The sequence below is a fragment of the Ochotona curzoniae genome, unplaced genomic scaffold (genome assembly GCF_017591425.1).
Source record: "Ochotona curzoniae isolate NIBS_2020 unplaced genomic scaffold, NIBS_Ocur_1.0 contig_3819, whole genome shotgun sequence".
Taxonomy (NCBI): domain Eukaryota; kingdom Metazoa; phylum Chordata; class Mammalia; order Lagomorpha; family Ochotonidae; genus Ochotona; species Ochotona curzoniae.
This window is the reverse complement of record NW_024466004.1, coordinates 10,108,423-10,131,463: the sequence shown is the minus strand read 5'-3', so window position 1 is coordinate 10,131,463 and position 23,041 is coordinate 10,108,423. Positions and strand designations below refer to the sequence as shown.

Sequence of the window (23,041 nt, the reverse complement as noted above, 5' to 3'; positions counted from 1 at the left end):
ATCCATGGTTCAGGAATTGTCTCCCATTCATTCCTTTAACACGTATGTATTATGTATTACACATATGTGAACACTCTGAACACTGCGCTAGCACACCAGGATATTACTGGAAATTAAAGATAGTCTCAATCCCTGCTTTCAGAGTTTACAATCAAGTGGAAGAGACTGACATTAAGCAAATCATGGAGTATCTGTAGGATATGTCCAGGGCACTCTAAGAATATGCCAACTTGGGCATTAAGCAATCTTCTCTAAGGTGGTTGTAATTAAGACCTGAAGCGAAAACAGAAATCCAAAAGATGAAAAGGTGGGCTCAAGAGAATTTGTAAGCAAAGAGAACAGCATGAATCCACTTCCCAGAATGGAGTTGCACCACTTTTGAATACTTGATAAAAAGTGTGTTTGAAGCACCGACAAAGTTCAAAATACTGTGAGATTAAGTAGGAGCACAGGTAGGATGTGCAGAACCTGCTGCCTAGGACCCAGCACACAGGGACGAGTGTGTAGGATAAACAGCAGTGGAAGCGGTGCTGCACTGAGAAAACTGGAAGGAGGCTTAAGGCACGTAGCTGCCTCCGCATGTCTTCTAACCACGGGATAAGATCCCTGAGATGCTCCACGTTGAACCAGTATTGGTTCTGGATGCACATGGTGGACACGAAGCAACAGGCTTGTGCCTACAGCTGCCAGGTAATGTTGGTCAGCTATACTTCTGGGAAAATCCTGGCCATCTATATGTTTAATACAATCCCTGGTTCATGCTAATAGATACCAAATTTTGAAAACAATAGGCACAATCTTTATTAATAACAGTTAGAAAGGAAAATCACCCAACACTATTTTGATTTAACCTTTCATATCAAGATAGATCTTCAAATAGAAAAGAATAGAACAAACATGCCAAAGAGGAAATTAAGGACCAAGAGAGGAGACAAGACAAGGAAGAATAGCTTGCTGGTCTAGATGAAGTCAGGACTCTGCTCCAAGATAAATGATATCCCACAATAATGAAAGAATGTACAGCCACCAGTAGGCAGCGGGCATCTCCTTGACAGACCACGGAGCTAACATTCTTCCTTACATTAAGTAAAATGTGTCTATGCCTGTAACTCCACTCACAAATGATCTTCAAGTTTGATCTCTGAGATCACTATTCAGTACATGTCACAAAATTATGTGAAGATAATGCCTTTCAAATTAACCATAGGGGCTGGTACTGTGGCTAAGCAAGTTAAGCCATCATTCTCAATGCTGACATCCCATATAGGTTCCAGTTCAAGTCTTGACTACTCTGCTTCTGATCCAGCCCACTGCTAATATTTCTGCATGAGCAGGGGAGGGTGGCTTAAACAACTGGTCCCCTACATCCATGTGGGAAACCTGAATGAAGTTCTTGGCTCCTGTTCCAGCTCTGATCATTGCAGCCATTCAGAGAATGAAACAGTGGGCAGAAAATATGCACCCTCAACCCTGCTTCTATAACTCTGCCTTTCAAATTAATAAATCCTTTTAAAAAGAAAAACATAAATTTCACATTTGCTTATTCTATTTTCCTTATTCTAAAAGTGGTACTGCAGTTAGTAAAACCTAAATTTCAGCTAGTTTGAGGGAGCCATTATTGGTGGTGACTTGTCTGCAATTGACTAAAAGTCCTTTTCAAAAACCGGTGTACAAACAGCTTTTCATACTTAACTCCATAATGACCATCAGAAACCAGAAGGGATCCACTAAAAATCTTTCTCCTAGGATTACTGGAACAACAGATTAGAAGAAAGCTCCTCAACCTACTGTGTGTCTGGACTTCAGCAAGACATATGCCTTATCTCTAATGGGATTTATAGCTATTTCACTAAAAGACGGACAGGGAAGTGGTTGCCAATCTAGGTCACAGCTTAGAGACAAGTTTGTAGTGGCACAGTCAAGGGCATCACACTTTTAATCTGTCTAGCATTTTTACTGGTCTTTAACATATTATTTTAGGATCTATTAACAGAATATGTGCTGACCCCTGCTGACCTGATCAGACATGGCTCAAGGACTGCATCCGTGCAAGGCACCACTACATTGAAGCATTGGTGTGCAACTTCCACTGGGAGGAGGGACTGAAGAAAGTGCAAATGGCCTGTGCCTACTCTCAGTCTTTCCACATAATATTACTACTTCCTGTCTGAACTGGAATTTTGATTTCCCACAGATCTTTCCTCTTGACCCTTCTATTTGGCTGCTGGTCAGTTTCTAACCTGATAAGTTAACTCCAGAAGTTTTTGTTATGTTTGCTGGAACCTACCGAACTACCAGACATTCCCACTTTGTTATCTAGCCCACTTTCTTTCTTTACTTGTACTGAGTCCTAGGAGATGATGCCATTCACCCTGATGACTGACCACACTATAGGCCACTCCTGTTCACAACATGCAACTGCTGCAGGGGATAATCATGCTGAATGACCCTCCCAGTGATCTCTATCTTCATTTGGGTCCTGTCCCACCATTCGCCCTGGTGACAGATCCAAACATTTACTCTTCCTCTTAATGCTTTCCCCTGCCCTCTTACCCATCCATATTACAATGAACAAAGCCCTGGAAATAATGCAATGGTCATAACTGGAACTGATGCCATACAATCCTATGCCTACAATACTTTCACATGCATTACACTACAATAAAATACATTTTAGGTCGATAAAGCCTACAATATATTATTGTTATGAATACTGCAGCATTGTGAACCAACTTTCTCAAAATTCCAGCTGTCTGTCTCTATGACTGAACATCAAAACATTTACAGGCATCCATTGCACCAATCTGCATGCCTGACTTGTCCCTCTCTGGGTTGGCCCTATGGCTGAAGCATTCCGTTCAACTTCTATTCTGATTCTTTGCCAAAAGCCCACCACAAGGCTTAAAGGAGAGTAGGAAAGATCCTTTGGCAACTAGTAAAGAGCAAAGTATGCATATGTGTATAAACACATATGAAGACACTTCAGAAAGTATATAGGAAAAGAGAACTAAAAGATACAAATTGATTTTGGTATAAGAAAATTTTAAGTCCATATATAACTCTCTCTTAATATGATTTACTATGAACTTTCTGAAGAGCCCTATATCAAACCATGAAACAGAGATAATGCTTTGGAAAAGAGTAGGAGAATGAAACCAAGATTAGCAAAAAGTAGAATAGTCTTGGGGAAGAAGGATAAAGTGAGCCATCATATAGGAAATGGATTCTTATCATACTGATAGTAACTAAGGAAGAAGAACATCACAAAAACAAGTTTCTGGAAAAAGAAACTAACTTTTCTTAGAATGCCACCCCTAGGGCCCAGCACGATGGCCTAGCAGCAGCTAAAGTCCTTGCCTTGAATGCACCAAGATCCCATATGGGCGCAGTTCTAATCCCAGCAGCTCCACTTCCATCCAGCTCCCTGCTTGTGGCCTGGGAAAGCAGTTGAGGACAGCCCAAAGCCCTGTACATGCGTGGGAGACCTGGAGGAACTTCCTGGCTCCTGGCTTCAGATCGGCGCAGCACCGGCCGTTGTGGTCACTTGGGGACTGAATCATCGGACAGAAGATTTTTCTCTCTGTCTCTCCCCCTTTCTGTAAATATCTGACTTTGCAATAAAAAAAATAATAAGAAGATAAATCTTAAAAAAAAAAAAAGAATGCCACCCCTCTCTAGTTTTTTTAACAATATAATAAAGCCAGAAAAACTTCAATGAACAAGGGAAGTCCAACTGATACCATCCCACTGAGAACGCCCTTGAGAAGCTAAATGTGGGCAGTGTTAGCTAGCAGGCTGAGCAGCACATGACATTCTGACCATCAGCCTTTCACGGACCCTTCAGAATTCCATTCTTTAAAGCCAGCACAGCCTGCACTTAAGTTCTGCTCATCCTCATCAGGTGGCTGCCAAAGCTGAATAGACGTGAAGCGGTGTTTACACATAGGATTTGTGCACCTTTTTAAAAATAAGGATAGTGACCAGCAACCTCCTCTAAAGAGATTTCCTGCTGACTATGCTTGGCAGCAACAAACAGGCACAGTAACTTTCCCAAAAGGTCTCAATGGAAGAAGCTAAAGCAAGATTTTCTAGTAACTTCAGAAATTAAAACATACCACCACCAACATAAAGATACTTCCAATAACCTGTCTTCGAATGTTGAGCTGAGCCCAAGCGAGCAGAGCCTCACCAGTTGTGAAAACTGACAGCTCCCTTACCTCCCCCTCTCAACATCCACACTTAAAGTGCCCTGCAGATCTGCCTGCTCACCAACAGCCCTGACACTTATCGGTTCATTCACCCTCATCCTCAACAGCCACCACTCTAGGTCCACTTCACCTCTCAATACGCTTCACATTAAAGAATTACGTGGTTGCCCAGTACTTAAACAGTATAACACACACAACTCATCTGTGCTTTCCCATTTCTGTTTCTGAAAGTTCTACACTAATAAATACTCCACGAGGGACAGGTACTGTGGTGTGTCACGTTAAGCTCCCACTTGTAATGTCAACATCCGGAACGAGTGCTGGCTCCAGCCCCAGCTGTTTCGCTTCCTATACAACTTCAATGCATATGACTTGCCACCTATGTAGTAGACCCAGATGGAGTTCCAGGTTCCAGATCTCAGCATGGTCCAGCCCTGCCACTACAGACACTTGGAAAATGAACCAGCAAATGAAAAATTCTTTCTCTCTCTCTCTCCCCTTCTCTCTTTAACTGCACCTTTCAAACAAATAAATAAATGTTATTCTTAAAATAAATAAAATAAAATGCATTAGGATAATCATAGTAGAACAGGTTGAGAAGAGGCAGGTATATATTCCCTAATCCTGACTAGCCTAATTGATGGAAAGCTTCTTAATTCTACAAGGAGCACTGTTTGCTAAGGGAATACAGAATCACTCAAAAGTTGGGCTGAAACCATTTGGTTTAAGTCAAAATAACTTTTGATAGGATCATTATTATTCCATAGATGTCTGGAAAGCTGGTTCTTTTCCTCCAAGATATTCCTAAAAGTACTACTTGGAATGCATGCTTTATGTAACTACAACCCAATCACTAAAAACTATTATATTGAATTTCAAAGTATAAACCAGACACTCCTTATTCAGCCTTTTAGTGACAACATCCTTTCTAAGGAGCCCAAATGAAAAATAAATTAGTCTCTTAGGACCCATGTCATTCAGATTATCAACATGTCCTGTGTGATGGGGAGGGAGGCAGTAGCCTGCTTAGAACTGGAACTCATAGTCAGCTATAACAACTAAGGTGGTCTCTTCAGCAATTCTTTCTCTGAGAATCCATTTATCTGTAAAACGTGATTTTCAAAATTGCTTTAAGGTTTTAGTGAAAACGTAAATAAAACTAGTTTGTATGTGAAAATTATTTGCATAAAGTTGTTGGGTACACAAGTGGAAGGACACTAAATCACAATCAACCTCCAAAGCGTACAGGGTGCTAAAAGTACTGGGCCCGGAAGTATGTAGATCTGGCCTTAGAATGTGTTTGCCACTTACTGACTTTGTAATGGAACTTTAGTGAGTTATCGCACCTCTCTGACTCAGTTTCCAGAATAGTGTCACTTATTTCATACAGCTATTATAAGGATTTTAAGAGTCAAGTTCATTAGAACAATGCCTAACACATGATAAGCATTTAATAAAAGTACCTAATAGTAATAAATTAAGTGGGCACTGGAAAAAAATAGTAATGGATCACACTTTCTCAAGAAGTCAGCACCAGGGACCCGGTATAGTAGCCTAGCAGCTAAAGTTTTGGCCTTGCATGCCCAGGATCCCATGTGGGTGCCAGTTCATGTCCTGGCAGCATCACTTCCATCCAGCTCCCTCCTTGTGGCCTGGGAAAACAGCCAAGGACAGCCCAAAGCCTTGGAACCCTGTACCCACATGGGAGATCCAGAGAAACTCTTGGCTCCTGGCTTCGGATTAGCTCAGCTTTGGCCATAGCAGCCAATCAACTGGGAAGTGAATCAGTGGACAGAAGATATTTTCTCTCTCTCCTCCACTCTGTTTATCTGACTTTCCAATTTATATATTTTTTAAAATGTCAGCACCAGAAGTCATCAAACAGGAAAGAGTGCAGGATAATGGGGACAGGACATTGAATAAACGTAGGTGTAGACTTTGAGCTTTTCAAAGTCTGATAAAAGAGAGAAGCATGCAAGCAAGTAAGTTATCACGGAGAACATGATTTAATACAGGACTGTACAAGGTGGTATGGGAACTTGATTCAGTTTGATTATGTTACAAGACACTTGACTAGGGTGGCAGCATTTGGGGTAAGTTCAGAAGACAAACTAGAAATGAGTTTAGAAAAACAATAAAAGGAAAGGTATCCAGGGAAAGACAAATGCATGTAATATAATAACATATTAATTTGGCATCCAAAAATAGAAGGTGAAATGTCAGATGAGCTGCTTGTATATTACAAAAATAGAAAGCCACCATAAACAACACAATGGAATATGCAGAAGTACCTAGATCTGTTCCTGACAAAGGCCATAGCAAAGGGGGTAACTGTTCTGTGCACTTCCTTCTAGTATTTACATGCAGGGATAAACAACTTTCATTGAGTGTTAGGGGGAAAAAAAAACAACTAAGAATCAACAGCTGCTTTCAAAAGAGAAAGGAATCACAACAAGGAATACTGCGAACTAGGAATAACCATGGAAGAGTAGGCTCTCTGGATAGGGTGTAAGGGAAATTCTGTGCACTGTTACCATACTGAAAATGTCATTCATATTCTCTCTCTCTGTCTAGCACCCTCTCCTTTCTCCACGTGACTGCTTTTCTGAGCTTCCCAATTGCACCCCAGCCACATCCTTCAAGTCATCCCATGTCAGTAAACAGCACCACCAGCCTCTATTTCCCATATCCTGTCTTCTTCTCACCATATCTCGAAGATATGAGGTCTCTGTATTTCTTTCTAAGTGTTCAGAAAATTTTAGCATCCTTCTGTCTCTACTACAAACACCATTAACTCTCTTGGGTTATTACAGTATCTTCCTAAACATAGTCATTCTCTCTTTACCCTCTTATGATCTATTCATCACACAGTATCCAAACAGATTTTATTCAAATGTGTAAACCTGTTGCTTCACATTTTTGAATAGCACCCATTACAGTCACAACACTCAAGTGCCTTATGGCCTTCAAGAGTCTCCATAATCTAATCCCTGCCTGACTTCCTGTCATTCCCTTTGCATGAGTTTGCCACAACCTGAAGTGCTGCTTCTCACAGATCTTTAAATCTATTCAAAGAACCCTTTCCAAACCTTCTAATCAAAATGAGCTCTTTCTATCCTCAAATTGCTCTTCGCCAATTACCTCATTTTATTTTCTCACAGCACTTGTTATTATTTGAAACTATTTTCTATACTTGCTTGCTTATACTAAAATCTAAGCTACTTGTGGGAAGAAATGTCTGTCTTGTTCACTTGAATTAACACCTGGTCCTCAGTACATTTTAAATAAATGAATGACAGAAGAACAGTGTCCTAAAGTGAGATTAGTGTTCCAATCTATTCAAAAGGCCTGAGTCAGTATAATTACTTTCCCATGTAGCTGAGTGATCCAGAGGGTACTGGATTGAAATAGCGATTATAACGAGGTATGTACTGACACAGTATCCTTACTCTACTATGATCACCACACTCTCAGTTAAAAAAAAAAGTGGGCATTTGTGACAGACTAGGTATTTCCTGGTGTCCAGAGGCAGGTAATAGATACCAGAGCATTAAGATATGCAGAGGAATCAATTTCCTTTGGAAGCTGAGGGGATGCCCTGAACACTATGGTGGAAACATCCACCTCAAAGACTTCAACAGAGTTAATAGCATCAGATGAGCACTTCAAAGAAGCAAGCTTTTGTCCTAGGAATAGCAAGAGACACTGGAGAAGGCTAACAATCCTGAAACACTAAATGTTTATGACTTCCTCAACTTAAAATTTCTAATTTCATTTCACTCTTCTAGAAGCCAAAAGAACCCTGCCTTTTATGGTGGTTAGTGGGAGAACTAACGGCAACTACACAATCTAAGCTATCTACAATTTTAGGGTAAGAGCTTGGATATTGAAGGGCCAAGCCAGTGAGAGGCTACTGGGTCCCTCCTATTATAATGCCTTTGTCCAATGGCCACATGAACTAAAATGCAGATGTGGAAGATGTGGAGGTGGGAATTAGCCAAGCAGTTATGATGCCAGTTAGGATCTCCACATCCTGCATGGGAGTCCCTGAGTTCAATTTCTGACTCCACCTCTTGCTAATGCAGACCCTGGAGGGCAATAATTAAGACTACACTAATTGGGTACCTGTCACCTAGGTGAACTGAGTCATAGCATTGCTTCTGGGGAGTGAACCAAGAGAGATAAGAGCTAGTTCTCTAATCCCCCCCTCCTCTCTCTGTCTGTCTTAAATATTTTTTACAAAATAATAAATATGCTGCTTAAAATGCACTTGTAGGAGCGAGTGGCAAATTAAGTCAACACCTGCAGTCAACACCTGCCTCCTATTGGGCACTGGCTCAAGTCCCAATTGTTCCTCTTCCAATCCAGGTCTCTATTAAGGTGTCCAAGAAAACAGCTGAAGATAACTCAAACACTTGATTATCGGAAGACATGTGTTATCTCACTAGCAATGTGGGCCCATTTAAAGAAATCATGTATATGTGCACTTACAAATTTGAAAGTTTGCTAAGAATTTTTGGATCCAAAACCTTTGTGGGCAGTACCAAAAATGTGGGGAGAAGACAAGATAGATGCAGTTCAGCCATTTGACCTGGTGATGCAAACACGTGCATCCCAGACTGGACTACCTGAGTTCAATTCCCAGCTCTGCTCACAGGTAATGCATACCCTGGGAAGCAACAGGTTACAGCTCAAGTGCTTAGGTCCCTGACACCCACGTGGGAGACCCAGACTGAGTTGCTGACTCCTGGCTCCACATCTGGACTCTGACCTGCCTGCTGCAGTGACCCAGTAGATGACAGCTCTCTCCCCATGTCTCTCCTTCTTGCTCTTACTCTTAGCATCTCTCAACCTTTAAAAACATTTCTAAAGAGAACGTTATTCCATAAATCATTTCTACTAATACTAATACTCCTCAAATTAAAAGCTTATACTCATAAAAATTTCAAGAAGCTATCAGTATCCAGAAGTAAATTTGCTTTATACTTCCACTTTAAGAAATGTATCCAGTGAATATGTCCACTTTCCTGCCCCAAATTTTCTGCACAACTACAGACAAGGAGGTTAAGCTCCACAAGCCTCAACCAGCAAGGAGGCTAAAGAGAAGCAGACAACAGAGAAGCCTCTCTCTCTCTGTGGAAGTGGCCACGGTCCTGACCTTCTTAGCTGATCTTCTGACACTGTGTCTACACAGCCTCACTCCCTGCATGCACCGTTGGTGGGCACAGAGGCTGCTAAAAAGGAAACGCTCTTCACAACTTTTTCAGTCTTTGGTTTAACGGTATCTATCATACTTCTGGTTCTATTGTATGATCTCGCCTTTTTTTTTTTTTAAAGCAATAGGCCATTCACATGACAGAATTAGCAAGCAATTAAAACAAAAACATAGAAATCAAATATTTAAGGAAATCAATGGTTACCAAGCCCTGGAACCTCTATTTACATAAATGTGTGCAAACAGAAAGTTTAAGAATTACTGTAAATACAAAGAGATTTGTTATTATGAGCCTTAATAATCTGAAGTCCACTATTTTAAATGCAGGAGTACCTATAACTATAAACATAAAAGTTAGAAGTTAATATTAATTTCACTCTTGCATATTTATCAACTATACATGTCTAGTGAGTATATAAACATTTAAACCATTAGATTAGCAAAAACATGGCTTTTCATAGATTTCTGATCTTTTTCTTGATATAGATATTTGGTTGTCTTCAGTGTTGGAATGTTTTATTTTTATAACTCTATTTTTAAAAATACATGTGTATATAAATCTATATACTCATATATCTACATATATATACAAACTGAAATCTGCTCCAAGAAAATATTCAAGAATACATTAACACAATATGGACAGAAGAGAAGTGGGTTATTTAGATTATAAACAATTATGTTTTGAGACTATTAGTAACATTCAAGATTACCCATTAGAGTTGAAAATCTATAAAAAGATTAATGTTAAGGATTTTTTACATACTTTGTTTTGACTTGTTTTCCTTCTATTCTAGTCTACCTACACCAACAATAACAACTACATGACATACAGAGTGATCTTCATCTCTCAATACTTTGTGATCTAAAAATTAAAATCTATGTTGATTGACACATTCTTTTGTAACAGTGATCAAAAAACAATCAAATTAGTCCTAAAATAAGATTTGCTTTTTTGCTTTTGTACAAAAGAGCCACAAAAAAAAAAACCAGAGTTGGGGGTCTTAATGACATATTTAAGAAAAAACAGTAAAGTGGCTTGCTGGAATGTATATGGAGAAATGTTACATGATGGATTGGAGTTAAATATAAATCAGACGAGTTCCTTACTGACCCTGTCTTGCAAACAACCACTCAAGGCTTCCTGTTGACCTTGACAAATTTTTAAGCAAACTTAATGAAACAGTTATTCAAATAGGAAATTTAAGCCCAAATCCGAGACAGTAATACTAATTCTCTAATAGTGAGGATGTGATGTACCACCCTGTACCACCCGGACACAACAAAGAAACTTAAACATTCTCCCAAAGAGCACAGTTATTATCATCCCAATCAGTGTGTAGGTTGACAACGCTGCCGAGCACAGCATCAGTATAAGTTTCCCCAGAAACTTTTATCCCAAACTTATTGAATATTCAAATTTTACATATAAAAAGAAGAAAGCAGTATCCTCAAGTTGATTCTTTAATTATAAGCCATTTCGTGGCTCCAGGAGTTTCGCAATGAACACATCTCATCTGGTAGCCCCTCACCCCCAGTCTGCCAGTCTGTGCAAGTGAAACCTAGGAGTCTGTCTTACCTGTAATCTGACTCTGTCCTTGTGGATTAAAAGGGCTTGGTGCAGAGTTCAGGGAGGGCCGTGGGTTCTGAGGCGGGACACCTACTCTCATACTGGGATGAGGAATGCGCCCTAAATCACTGAGGCGGTCAGAGAACAAACTAGGTTTAGAGTCATCAAGCTTCTGTCTGTGCCCTGGAAACAGCAAATCATAAAATAAAAGCATATTAATTAGCTGAACAATTGACCATACTAAATAGATATGTGAACATACATACTGGAGGTTTAAGCCAAGGAATCAACAATACTGGTATTTATAATGATGTGTCTACAAATGCCTTACAATCCCAGTAGCTTTATAACAATTATCTGGTGGTAAGCATTTCTACTTCTGCCCTATCAGTTGAGACTTAAGGGCCCCTGAAAGTGACTTGGGAGAGCTCATGAGGAGCTTTACAGACACCCCTTCTAGTACTCTCAGTGAAAGGATGGGGAAGGCAAGTGAGAACTGGGCAATGTTTGCTTGTTTCATGTTGCAGGAGGCCCCCTCCAAAGGCTCAAAGAGTTCACACATGTCAGACACACGGTCAGAGAGCTGGGGCAGAAACAGACAAACATTTGCCAAAGGGAAAATTCCACAATGATCACAGTAACCTTTTCTTTTTTTATGTTAAAACTGTCCCTTTCTGAGATCTTTTTCTAAATAAATAAAACTCAAACCTGGAACTTTAATTAAGGGGAAAAAAAAACCATAAATATGAGCAAGGAAACTCAAATTTTCTAGAAGAATCTAGATAGTTCGTGATACACCAAAGCCCAAACAATGCATAACAAGCTCTGTTAAGTCTGAGAGAATGCTTTTTTATTTTAAATTTACCACTGTGGTTTTGTAAAAGAAACTGAAAAATATTCTTTGGCTCAACACACGAATGCAGTAGTCCATTTAACAACAATAACAAAAAAAAACCTTTTTCTCTTTTAGTTTATTTAGATCAAAAGAAGTCTGGAAAATAAATAAATAAGTAAATTAAAATGTACGTAAGGCAATCAGATTTTCTAGAAGTCATCAAATTATTCTATTCAGATGAGGATACTGGATAGTGTCTTGGTGCAAATATTACAGTAAAACATCTGAAGCTAGTCTGACACAGCTAACTCTAACTCTGCAGAGTGGTGCTGTGATGAGCAAGTACAATGCCTAAAGCATAAACAGGAATACACAAAAACTTCCTTTCCTCATATTCTGTACCTAGCATTTCTGTTATGGTATTTCAGCAAAAATACTAAGAGACTGAAGCTGATTCTAAGAACTCATACAATGATAAGTGGATTCTGAATTTATCCTTTGTTAGGATTATCATCCATAAAGGAAAAAAAAAACAAATCTTGAAGGGGAATTATTAAAATTCTTCAAGATGGAGAATTCCTCACCACGTTATGGATGTTACAAACACTATTTTCCACATAAGCAGGACAAGAGGAATGTATCAAGATAGGGTTAAATTGAACATTACCGTTTCCAAACTATAAGCTGTCTTCATAAGACAAATTCCTTATTTTATTTGCCCCAAAATGTATTTTCCTGTCTCCTTTTTCATTGCCTACCCAGACCAAAGAAAACAGACAGGAAAGCCAAGGCTTGGTAATATGAGTGTAACTGTCTCCACAGCCAAACATGTTCCAACTAGACCCATTAACTGAAATGCACCCACTACCCTATTTCCTGCCAGTGCAAATTTGGGGTATCTGCTAGAAGGACTGGACCTGGTTTAAAAAAAAAAAGACCAGGAAAAACTGGAGAAATTCATTGTTTATTAGTTGTTTTCCTCTGTATTTATGAATTTTTAGACAGATTGCAAAGAGATTTTTAAAACCCTCAAAGACTTTTAGAGGTGATCCAAAACAGCTCCTAAGCCAAACAAGTAAGGTGTTAACAAATAAAGAAACCAATGCTTGCAGAAGCAAGACAATTAGCCTGTAGTTCTCAGTTATTGATAAGAATAGTGTAGTCCAAGTTGACTGAGCTTTCGTTCATCACGTGCTTCCATCAGTGTCGGCTTTCTAACATTCTCTACTCTCCACAATTGCTATGTAAGACTAAAAATAACCAGACTGTAGTACTGTAAGACACCTAAGAACTAATCTCAGTGAGGTGCCACGGCTGGTTTTCAACATAAGCAGAAGTAGCAGCAAGGATTCAATTACAAAGTTAATAACTCACTCATTACCCTAAACAAATGGCTGCAGCCTAGCTCACCAACTCCCATCAATACATTTCGCCATGTCTAGCAATTAGAGAATTATATAGTATTTCTCTTTCTCCATTCCCCCCACCACACACACACACACACACACACACACACACAAAATGTTAGTGTTATGTTGATACAGCTGTAAACATGAACAAGAAAGCTTATAGAATTGTCCTTGGAAGTTATTTTTCTTAACAGGCTATATTTTTGGAACACCAGATCCCCTAAGGGATAAGGGGAGGGCTACAGAAACTTGCATGGTTCCTTTATGTGCTGAGACTTTATGTGGGCCATGGGTCACAACAAAATTTAATAAGTTTTCCTCTGATTTGTACGTAAAGCCTCTTCATTAGGTTTTCATGAAGGCTGGATAAGACGTGAGCTCAGCATATGGATAGCTGCGTACACTTTTATTTTCTCTTAACCCAGCACTTTAAGGAGTAATAGGAAAGTGCAGGCATGGGTAAACAACCGGGAGTAGCACTGGGAAGTGTGAAAAATTTAGGAGCAGGTAAAATGCTAAAGTTTCAATGATCTTTTGGAAGTCATCTTCAAAGGAAGCTAGCCAGACTCTGCTGACATCAGGAAACATCTCTCTGCAGATGCACATACACAAAACACACACACACTTCTCCCTGAAGATGTCTACCCCTTCACAGCAACCACTGCAACCACAAGAAAATTCCTACAGTACAATTAAAAGCAAAACTCAAGCAGGTTCTTCATCTTTCAACCATGACAAATACCCACTACCACTAAACCACATCAGGGTAACATTCAAACGATGGGCTGAAAGAAGAAAAGAAGATTCACTTAAATCCTCAGCACTGAAAAGGCACCTTCAGAAATCAAGAAGACGGCAAACAACGGACACACTGACTGAAACCAAGGACAAGATACTTGGTCAGGGAGCACCAAGGACCATCATCAAAAGGCCAGTGGGTAGATCTTCCAAAGAGGGAAGAAGAAGAAAGAATGGAGCACCTGTTACTAGAGACTATGTGAAAGTTCAGTTGCAAATCCTCTTAAAGCAGTGGATCTCCCACCGTGCAAAGAAAGCTCTCTAGGAAGCTTTGAAGAACATGGTTGTTCAGGCCTCACAAAGAATTTCTGGGAGTGAATACTGGGAGAAAGCATTATTTTATTTTACTTTTATTTGAGAGAAAGTGAGATAAAGAGACAAAACACACAAACACACATACACACACACACACACGTGTAGTCCATATTTTGATTCACTGCTTAAATGTCTGCAATAATCAGGGCTGAGCTAGGGCTAGAGCTTGTAACCAGGACACAATCCATGTCTCCCATATGGGTATCAGAAACCCAACTACCTGAGCCATCACCACTGCTTCCAATAGCCTACATTGGCAGGAAACTGGAATCAGGAGCTATAGACAAAATTGGGATCTGTACACACGCACTTGGATTTGGGAAACAGTTATCTCAAGTGCCAGGATAAATACTCTCAAAAGTCATATTTTAAAAGTGCATCATATGATCCATTTCATGCAGCCGAAGTTGAGAACACTAGTCAAGATGGTCTCAGTTCAAGGCATGACTGTCACCTATGCACTCCAACAACTTCCTTGCCTCTCAGGTAAATCAAGTTCTGCGTTTTAGAGTACGTGTCTCTTTGCCTACTTGACAACTCCCCTGAAAAGCCTATGAAGCACAATATATTTGAGGCATAATTCTTGATTCTTCCCTCCAAAGAACTTCATTCTTCCCTAACAATCCCCTTTCCCAGTAAATAACAACAAATGCTTAACTCAAAAACCCAGATATTTTTATTTTTCCCTATTTCTTGCCTCCTAGATTCAATCCATTACCAAGTTTCTCCAATTATATCTCCTTGCATTTCCCATCTGGTTCAATTCTCTCTACCTTACTATTATAGCCCCAGTCCAAGACCCTATCAACCCTCTCTGGGCATCCAAATGCCTCCATTTCATTTCCCAGCGTAACAGCTATGCATCTTTCTGAAACACTTCTCTGATTCTCCCTGACCTGTTCCTTCTTATTCCTTAGACCTCAGGGTGAACACTACCTCCCACTAGAGTCCTTTGCCTGCTTCCCATAACCAAAATAGTTTCCCACCCTCTCATGTATGCCCTCTCTTTCTTCCTTTATGGTGGTTACCACAATCTATAATTTTCTTGCATATCTGTTTGTCTTTTCTGCCTGCTAAATCCCATGAGAAATGAGTACTCTGTCCCGTTCACAGTTGTATTCTCATAGCTTACTTCAATGCCTGCTGTTACAACAGGTACTCAATGACTATTTGTACAATAAATGAGTGAATACATATTCTCCTCTTTTAAACAAAGGCCTAATTGAAAGAAATTTTTCTGGTCCAAAATATCATATTACAGCAGTATCTTTCCCCAGTGCCTCTCAAAAAAAATTTTTTTTTCTTATTAGGCAATCCAGTGAATCCAGTGGGCAAACCCTACAAACAAGCCTTGATTGGTATTTCCTACAAATTTTTACCAAGAAGTATTCATTTCAGAAAAGTTTTCTTTCGTTCTGAAAAGCCCTACTTGTTCTTGTTATGATCCTTAAGCATTATTGAAAGTTTGAGAGTGAATTAGAATCAGAAACATGAAAAGGGCAACAGAAATAATTTAGACTAAATGTTCAAGTAATGTACTTTCTTTTATGAATAAGGACCCTGAATCCCTGAGAGAGGGCATAACTTGCCCAAAGTCACCCAGTTAGTGGCAGGACTAGAACTCGGGTTTCCTAAATGGTGCTTTCTTCTCTCCTGTGAGCATATAGCTGGTTTCAGATATTTCTAGTGTGACAGCAGTTATTCAGAGTAAATCATGACCAAAAATGAATTTAAAATGGCAAAGAAAACACAGTTTTCAAAAAAGATTTCCATCAAAAAGGTAGGTATGTTTGGCTGAATATGACTTTTGTTGCAATAAATTCAAGAACACATGATCAAAAGGTCAAAGAATTCACACATCCTTAGACCAAAGATTCTAGAGGAACTGTTAAGTCACTAAGCAAGTCCAGCATACCACCTCATTGTTCCCTATCCAAAATGCATATTAGCAAAGTAATTTCTGCTCTCAAAACATCACACACCTAAAACTGGTACATAAAGGCCCTGAAAATGCGGTTTGTGAACTGCAGAAATAATTTGCCTCTTTAATATAATCCATTTGCCCACTTTTATAAAAATTGATTGAGAAATACGTAACAACTTTGAAGAGCTGTGTGGCCCCCAGCCAGACACCACTCAAAGCAAAATAACTACAACATGATACATTACACCAGTTAGAGCATCACCCCTAAATAATGCCATGATGCATTAAAAAAAAAAAAGCAAAAATAGGAGGGGCTAGCATTGTGGCTCAGGGCATCAGACCATCATTTGCAGCACCAATATCCTACATTAAAGCTCCAGTTCAACTCCTGACTGTTCAAATCTGATCCAGCTCTCTTCTAATGAGGAGACAATAGAATATGGCCCATGTGGAAGACATGACTGGCGTTCTGGGATCCTGGCTGAGGCCTGGCTGAGGCCCAGCCTTTGCATAACCAATGGATGGAAGATCTTGCTTTCTCCCTCTCTCTTTCTCTTTCCCTCTCTGATTCTCAATGTGTGTGTATCACTTTCCCTTCCAAGTAAATAATTCTTCACATGAATAAATAAGCATGCTATTTTTCAAAAGCAGTATGTTATCTGCAGCTCACCCCACTAAGGCACAACAAAGTTATTCTGCTGATTATTAGGGCACACTGTGAGGAAGCTCACTTTTTTACGGCTGTGTCTTAAATAGTTTTAAACACTCACTTCTTTAATAAGATATATACTTGTAGTATCTTGGTTATCATCAAGATCTAATTTTTAGCAAAATTCAAAGATCCACAGTGTAACATCAGTAAAGATTCAGTACCAACATCCACATTCAAACCAGTTATTCCAACCAGTGTATATTTCATGCAAGTCTCACTAGGCCATAGAGGAGAGAACAGAAAAACATGTTAACATAAGCTATTTGCTTCGAAGAGTCATAATTTAGTGGGGAAGACAGGCAACCAAAGAAACACTACAGAATACAAAATTAATGAACACAAATCTATGGCACTAGTGTACACAAATAATTCCATGGATGAGAAAAAAATTTAAAGTACAGTCCCCTTTAAAATAGAGGAAAGGAATCTTAAATGCCTAGGAATTAAACTATCTAAATATGTGAAAGACCTCTATGATGAAAACTATAAATCATTTAAAAAGGAAATAGAAGATCTTGAAAAATGGAGAACCTTACCATGTTCCTGGATTGGTAGGATCAACATTATCAAAATGACCATACTACCAAAAGCAATATACAGATTCAATGCAATCCCAATCAAAATCCCAACAACATTCTTCTCAGAATAGAAAAGATGATACAAAAGTTCATCTGGAATCACAAAAGGTCACAAGTAGCTAAAACTATCCTGAAAAATAGAAATCAGGCTGGAGGAATCACAGACCTCAAAACATACTGCAGAGAAGTGGTTATCAAAACAGTCTGGTACTGGTACAGAAACAGAGAAGATCAGTGGAACAGAATAGAAACACCATAAGGGAGTCCACACATGTATAATCAACTAATCTTGGACAAGAAAACTGAAAACAATCCAGGCAAAAATCCTGGTCTATTCAACAAATGTTGTTGGGGCAATTGAAGAGCAGCATGCAGAATTAAGAAGCAAGATCTACACCTGTCACATTATACGAAAATTAGCTCTAAATGGTGCAAAGACCTAAATCTACACCCAGAAACCATCAAACTATTGAAGGAAAACAAAAGAAGCACACTCCAAGATATAGGAACAGGGAAAGACTTTTTAGAAAAGACGCCAAAAGCAAAGGCAATCAAATCCAAAATGAACAAATGGGACTGCATCAAACTAAGAAGCTTCTGTACAGCAAAGGAAACACTTAACAAAGTGAAGAAGCAACCAACAGAACACAAGTGATAGGGGACTAATATTCAGGATTTACAACGAGCTTCATAAACTCAGGGACAGCAAAAAAAGAAGAAAAAAAAAACAAGCAACTCTGTAACAAAATTGGCAAAGGAAATGAATAGACATTTTTCAAAAGAAACAGATTCAAATGGCTAACAGACATATGAGAAGATGCTCATGCTCCCTATCCGTCAGAGAGATACAAATGAAAACCACATTGAGGTACAACCTAACTGGCCTACATTCAGAACTCAACTAACAACACCTGCTAGCGTGGATGTGGGGAGAAAGGCACCCTCCTTCACTGCTGGTGGGAGTGAAGGCTAGTACAACACTGTGGAAATTAGTATGGAGAGTGCTTGAAAAATTGCAAATAAACCTGCCATATGACCCAGCTATCCTGCTCCTAGGAATATACCCAATAGTAGTGAAATCTGCATATGAGAAGGGGATCTGTAATCCTATGTTTGGCAGCAGCACAATCTACAATAGCAAAGACATGGAATCAATCCAGATGTCCGTCCAAAGAAGAGTGGTTAAAGAAACTGTGACACGTCTACTCCATGGAATATTATTCAGCAATTAAGAAGAATGAAATTATTCTATTTACAACCAGGTGGTCCCAACTAGAGACCATCATGCTCAGTGAAATGAGTCAATCACAAAAGAACAAATACCATATGTTCTCTCTCATATAAAGAAACCAGCATGGAAAGTGTGACTTCAATAATCCAATCCATACTGTTTTTTGTTTGCTTGCTTTTTTGGGCTGTATCCAAGGTGTTTTGATGTTTTTTTATTTCAGTTTTTTTTTATTTCAAATAATTTCTTTTCTCTTGTTGAATTCATCACTGGCTCATGGATTATACAATGGCATCATTTTTTTCCAAGAGACTTTTGTGTTTCCTTTTTGTCACTCCTGTGTTGGTTACTCAGTGGCGTGTTTTTTCATGGTGCTGTAATTTGTTGTTGTTGTTGTTGTTGTGGCTGTTCTAACTCATACCAGATTGAGGATTATTCGAGTCCTGTGTGCTTCCCCTTCTCTAAATTACAATATTGTTAACCTTTTCTAGTTTATGTACCTCCAAATCTAGCAACCTCCTTTCCTAGATCCCATTATTCATTCAAGCCCATTACAGTTTCTTCAGGAATGGTCCGTTGCTTCCCACTAGCACTGCTCCTAACTTCTAGCTTTTGGCTCATATACCACAGGAACAGGCTGCGCTATGAAAAAGGGCAAGGGCACCAACTAGTCCCTACAGCCATGGAGGAGATTTAATGGAACTCTGTAAATCTTAGTATCTTTGATTAACAAAAATAAATGGTTAGTTGAGCTAACTTTTTAAAAAAGATTTATTCATTTTTATTGGAAAGTCAGATATGCAGAGAGGAGGAGAGACAGACAGGAAGATTTTCTGCCCAATGATTCACTGCCCAAGTGACCACAATGGCCGGAGCTGAGCCGATCCAAAGTTAGGAGCCAGGAACTTCTTTCGGGTATCCCACGCAAGTACAGGATCCCAAGGCTTTGGGCTATCCCTGACTGCTTTCCCGGGCCACAAGCAGGGAGCTGGATGGGAAGCGGGACCGCCAGGATTAGAACTGGCACCCATATGAGATTCTGGGGCATGCAAGGCAAGAACTTCAGCCACTAGGCTACCAGGCCGGACACAGTTGCCCTAACTTTTAAAGCTCCTCCTGCCCCAAGATATTAACATCATATTGCTTAACTTAAGCTCAGAACCTTTCATTGTTTTCTACTGGTCATTAAAAAATTGAGCCTCTTGAGCTCAGCAAGCAAGGACTCTAAAAACGGGCCCCCTGTTTGTGATCATGCTCATCCCAATGAACACAATTCAATCATTCCTAGTCTATGCTCTACTCATTCCAGTCTATCTACCACCCTTCAAAGAGGCCCCATACCTCTAGTCAAGTTGTTCCCCCTACTTGGGACACGCTCTCCCCAGAAATTCCATTTTGCAAAATCATTTCCTATTTTCAATTTGATTATCTCAAGGTTCTAGTGTTTTCTGTCTCATAGCCCTTGGTGATCCCTTTACTTAACGTAGCTGAGAACAGCTATAAACATTTTGCTCGTTTGTTTTAATTTTCATTTATTCAAGAGGCAGACAAGGAAAAAGCTGAAGACAGATAAACTGAACTTGCATCTATTGCAACATCCAGGGCTGGACTGGAGCCAAAGTCAGGAGCTGGGAACAAAATCTAAATCCCCTATGCGGGTGTGACAAGAACTCAATTACTGAGCCATCAGTTGCCTCCCAGGATCTACACGGGCAGAAGGCTCAAGTCTGGAACTGGAGCCAGGGATCAAGCACAGGTACTGCAACGTGGGGTGTAGACGTCTTAACTATCAGGCTAAACGTCTGTTCCTACCACTGTTTTTTCTTAACTATACATGTTTTTTGTTTAAGTACAGTTGGTATTCAGTAAGAGCTAATTTATTATAATTGATACAAAGTATTTCACAAAAACAGAAATCCAATTATGTTAGATTTTCCAAGACTTAGCTGTGAAACCCATGCAAATGAGTATCATATTCTATGTCTAGCACAAACGCAGACCCTAGGTACATACAGAGAAGGTGTACAACAGATGCTTGTTAATAAATAAGAACATGAATAAGTTTAAAATTATCTCTCCTTTTGTCAGGAAAAGGCAGACGGTGAGGGACTGTGGGGGGAGCAGTGGGGCTGACTATTGGGAAACATTTCCCACAGTAAAATTGATGAGTCTATAATCTTTGCTGGGAAAGGCTGCTGAGTCATCTTTTTTCTCCTAAGAGTATACTGTCTGGTTCAGGTCAAAGAGCTATTTCTGGACTAGAATAATGAAACTGACTAAGAAACTGTCTTCATGTTTAAGGCTTCTAGCCCCTCTTAAGCCACTGGAAATTAACAGCCATGCAGATATGACACAGCACAGCTCGTGAGAGGAGACAGCCCTAGAGCAATGTTAGTGTGTGGCTTCAGACAAAGGACCACAGATCATAAACAAAGCTCCTTCCAGGAGATTCTTCTCTGATGGCATTTCAAAAATGAGCTAACAGAGCTTCTCTCTAAGGGCCACTCTTAATATATAAACCAATTCCTAAAGGAAAAAAAAATTATAATCACTGCCACATATCTTTAAGAGCTCCATTTTCAGCCCTTGAATAGAGTCAGGCATGCAGGATTCAGAGTTTGTCAAGAGAAAAGAGAGGAAGAGCAATTTCACCCAAGAGAGGTCTGAAGCCTTTCCAGTCTCTTGGGTAAAACATAATTATGGGAAGAAAAATATAATCTACTCAAGAGACATAATAACATAGTTAAGCCATAGACTCCATAGAAATATTCTAGGAACTCCAGTTCATAGGAGAAAAAAAAAATGGCAAAGCTGAATTTGCGATCTTTCAATAATAAAAGGCTGCAGTTGAGCTTAATAACAAAAAAGTTCACTCTCTAAAAACTACAATTAGATGCGGGTGAGAGGCCTTAAGACCCATCCCTTACAAAATTTAGCACTCTAAACGTTAAAGAATTCAAGACATTTTCATAAACATACAAACCAAAGATTGTAAAATATTAATTTGCGTACAAGGTTTTAGGTTGTTGCACATCACAACAATCCAAAGCACAAAGTGTCTAGAAGAAAGGTCAGGGCTTTCAGACTGTGGCTGTATCAGTCACACGTTAGTGAGTAAATTCTAATAGCCATTTACTTAAAGCATAATCCTTTAAGAAAAAACAAACTCAACAACTTGAGAGATTTAAGAAAAAGAAACTTCATGAGAGGTAAAAAGAAAGAAAGGATTTAATTTTTTTAAAAGAAATACCAGATGAAAGCATAATATAAATATAAAACAGAAGATATGGGTAACATGTTTGCAGGAAGAGAATAAAAAAAAACTAATATTGTGACTTTCTTAAATCATTGAACAAGGCAGTGACATGGGAAGCATCAGACCCCTCCTAGAAATCAGGCTTCCCACATTCGCAAAGAAGACTAAGAAAAGCTGAGGAAGAGACCCAAATGACAAAGAAGCAAAAACTAGAGAGGCTGACTTCAGAGATTTGTATGACATTATAGCTTGTCTTTCGGACTTCGTTTTACCACAACATTTCTTGTTCTCCGACTAATTACAACTCAACATACACAACCATCCTGGGCCATCTGACCCTTCATTTCTCCCTTCACTTTCTGGGAAATGAACAAAAGATCTCTTTCTCTATGTCTACTCTTTACTCCCAAAACTTAGTAAAACTTGAGTGGCTTAGTTCCAAAAACATTCTTTTGCCTTCTTTCACTCTGATATATTCACACACACACACACACACACACACACCACATAGTTCTTATGGAGACCTCATCGAGATGTGAAGATTTACTTTTAATAAGGTTTTTCGCAGTGAAAATGGTAGTTTCCAGAGCTGAACAAAAAATCACTGTTTATTTGCCAATAATCCAGCTAAACATGGATGGCATTATTCTTCAAAGAGTACAATGACAACTAGTCTATAAACGACTGTCACGCAATTCCTGGTTTCTGGCTCAATTTCCTTAGTATGCAGTCCTCCCTGTTTTCCCTTCATTATGATGGTTTTATGCATGTTATGTCAGACAAACACACACACACACACACACACACAGAAAAATTTAAACAAAAAAAAAGCACTACACAATAGTAAATAAGAAGTGCAAAGGGCTCCCTTTTTTTTTTCTTTGTAACGCTTTACAGTCAAAGGCTTCTTAGACATAACACTTAAAGCAGAACAAATAAAGAAAGCACTATATAAATTTGGCTTCACCAAATGAAATAGTTGTGTGTATCAAA

General features: G+C 39.2%; 1 protein-coding gene across 12 annotated transcripts in view; it reads right to left on the bottom strand.

Annotated features, from left to right (window-relative positions):
* RUNX2 (RUNX family transcription factor 2) overlaps window positions 1–23,041 on the bottom strand; it is a 207,271-nt gene that overhangs the window by 42,128 nt on the left and 142,102 nt on the right. For 8 of the 12 annotated variants that reach the window (XM_040983479.1, XM_040983478.1, XM_040983476.1 and 5 more), the window contains one exon: window positions 11,003–11,176. The exons of the other annotated variants lie outside the window; for them this stretch is intronic. In XM_040983479.1, the coding sequence (XP_040839413.1) occupies window positions 11,003–11,176 (174 nt within the window). The remainder of the gene's footprint in view (window positions 1–11,002; window positions 11,177–23,041) is intronic. 12 annotated transcript variants of the gene reach the window in all.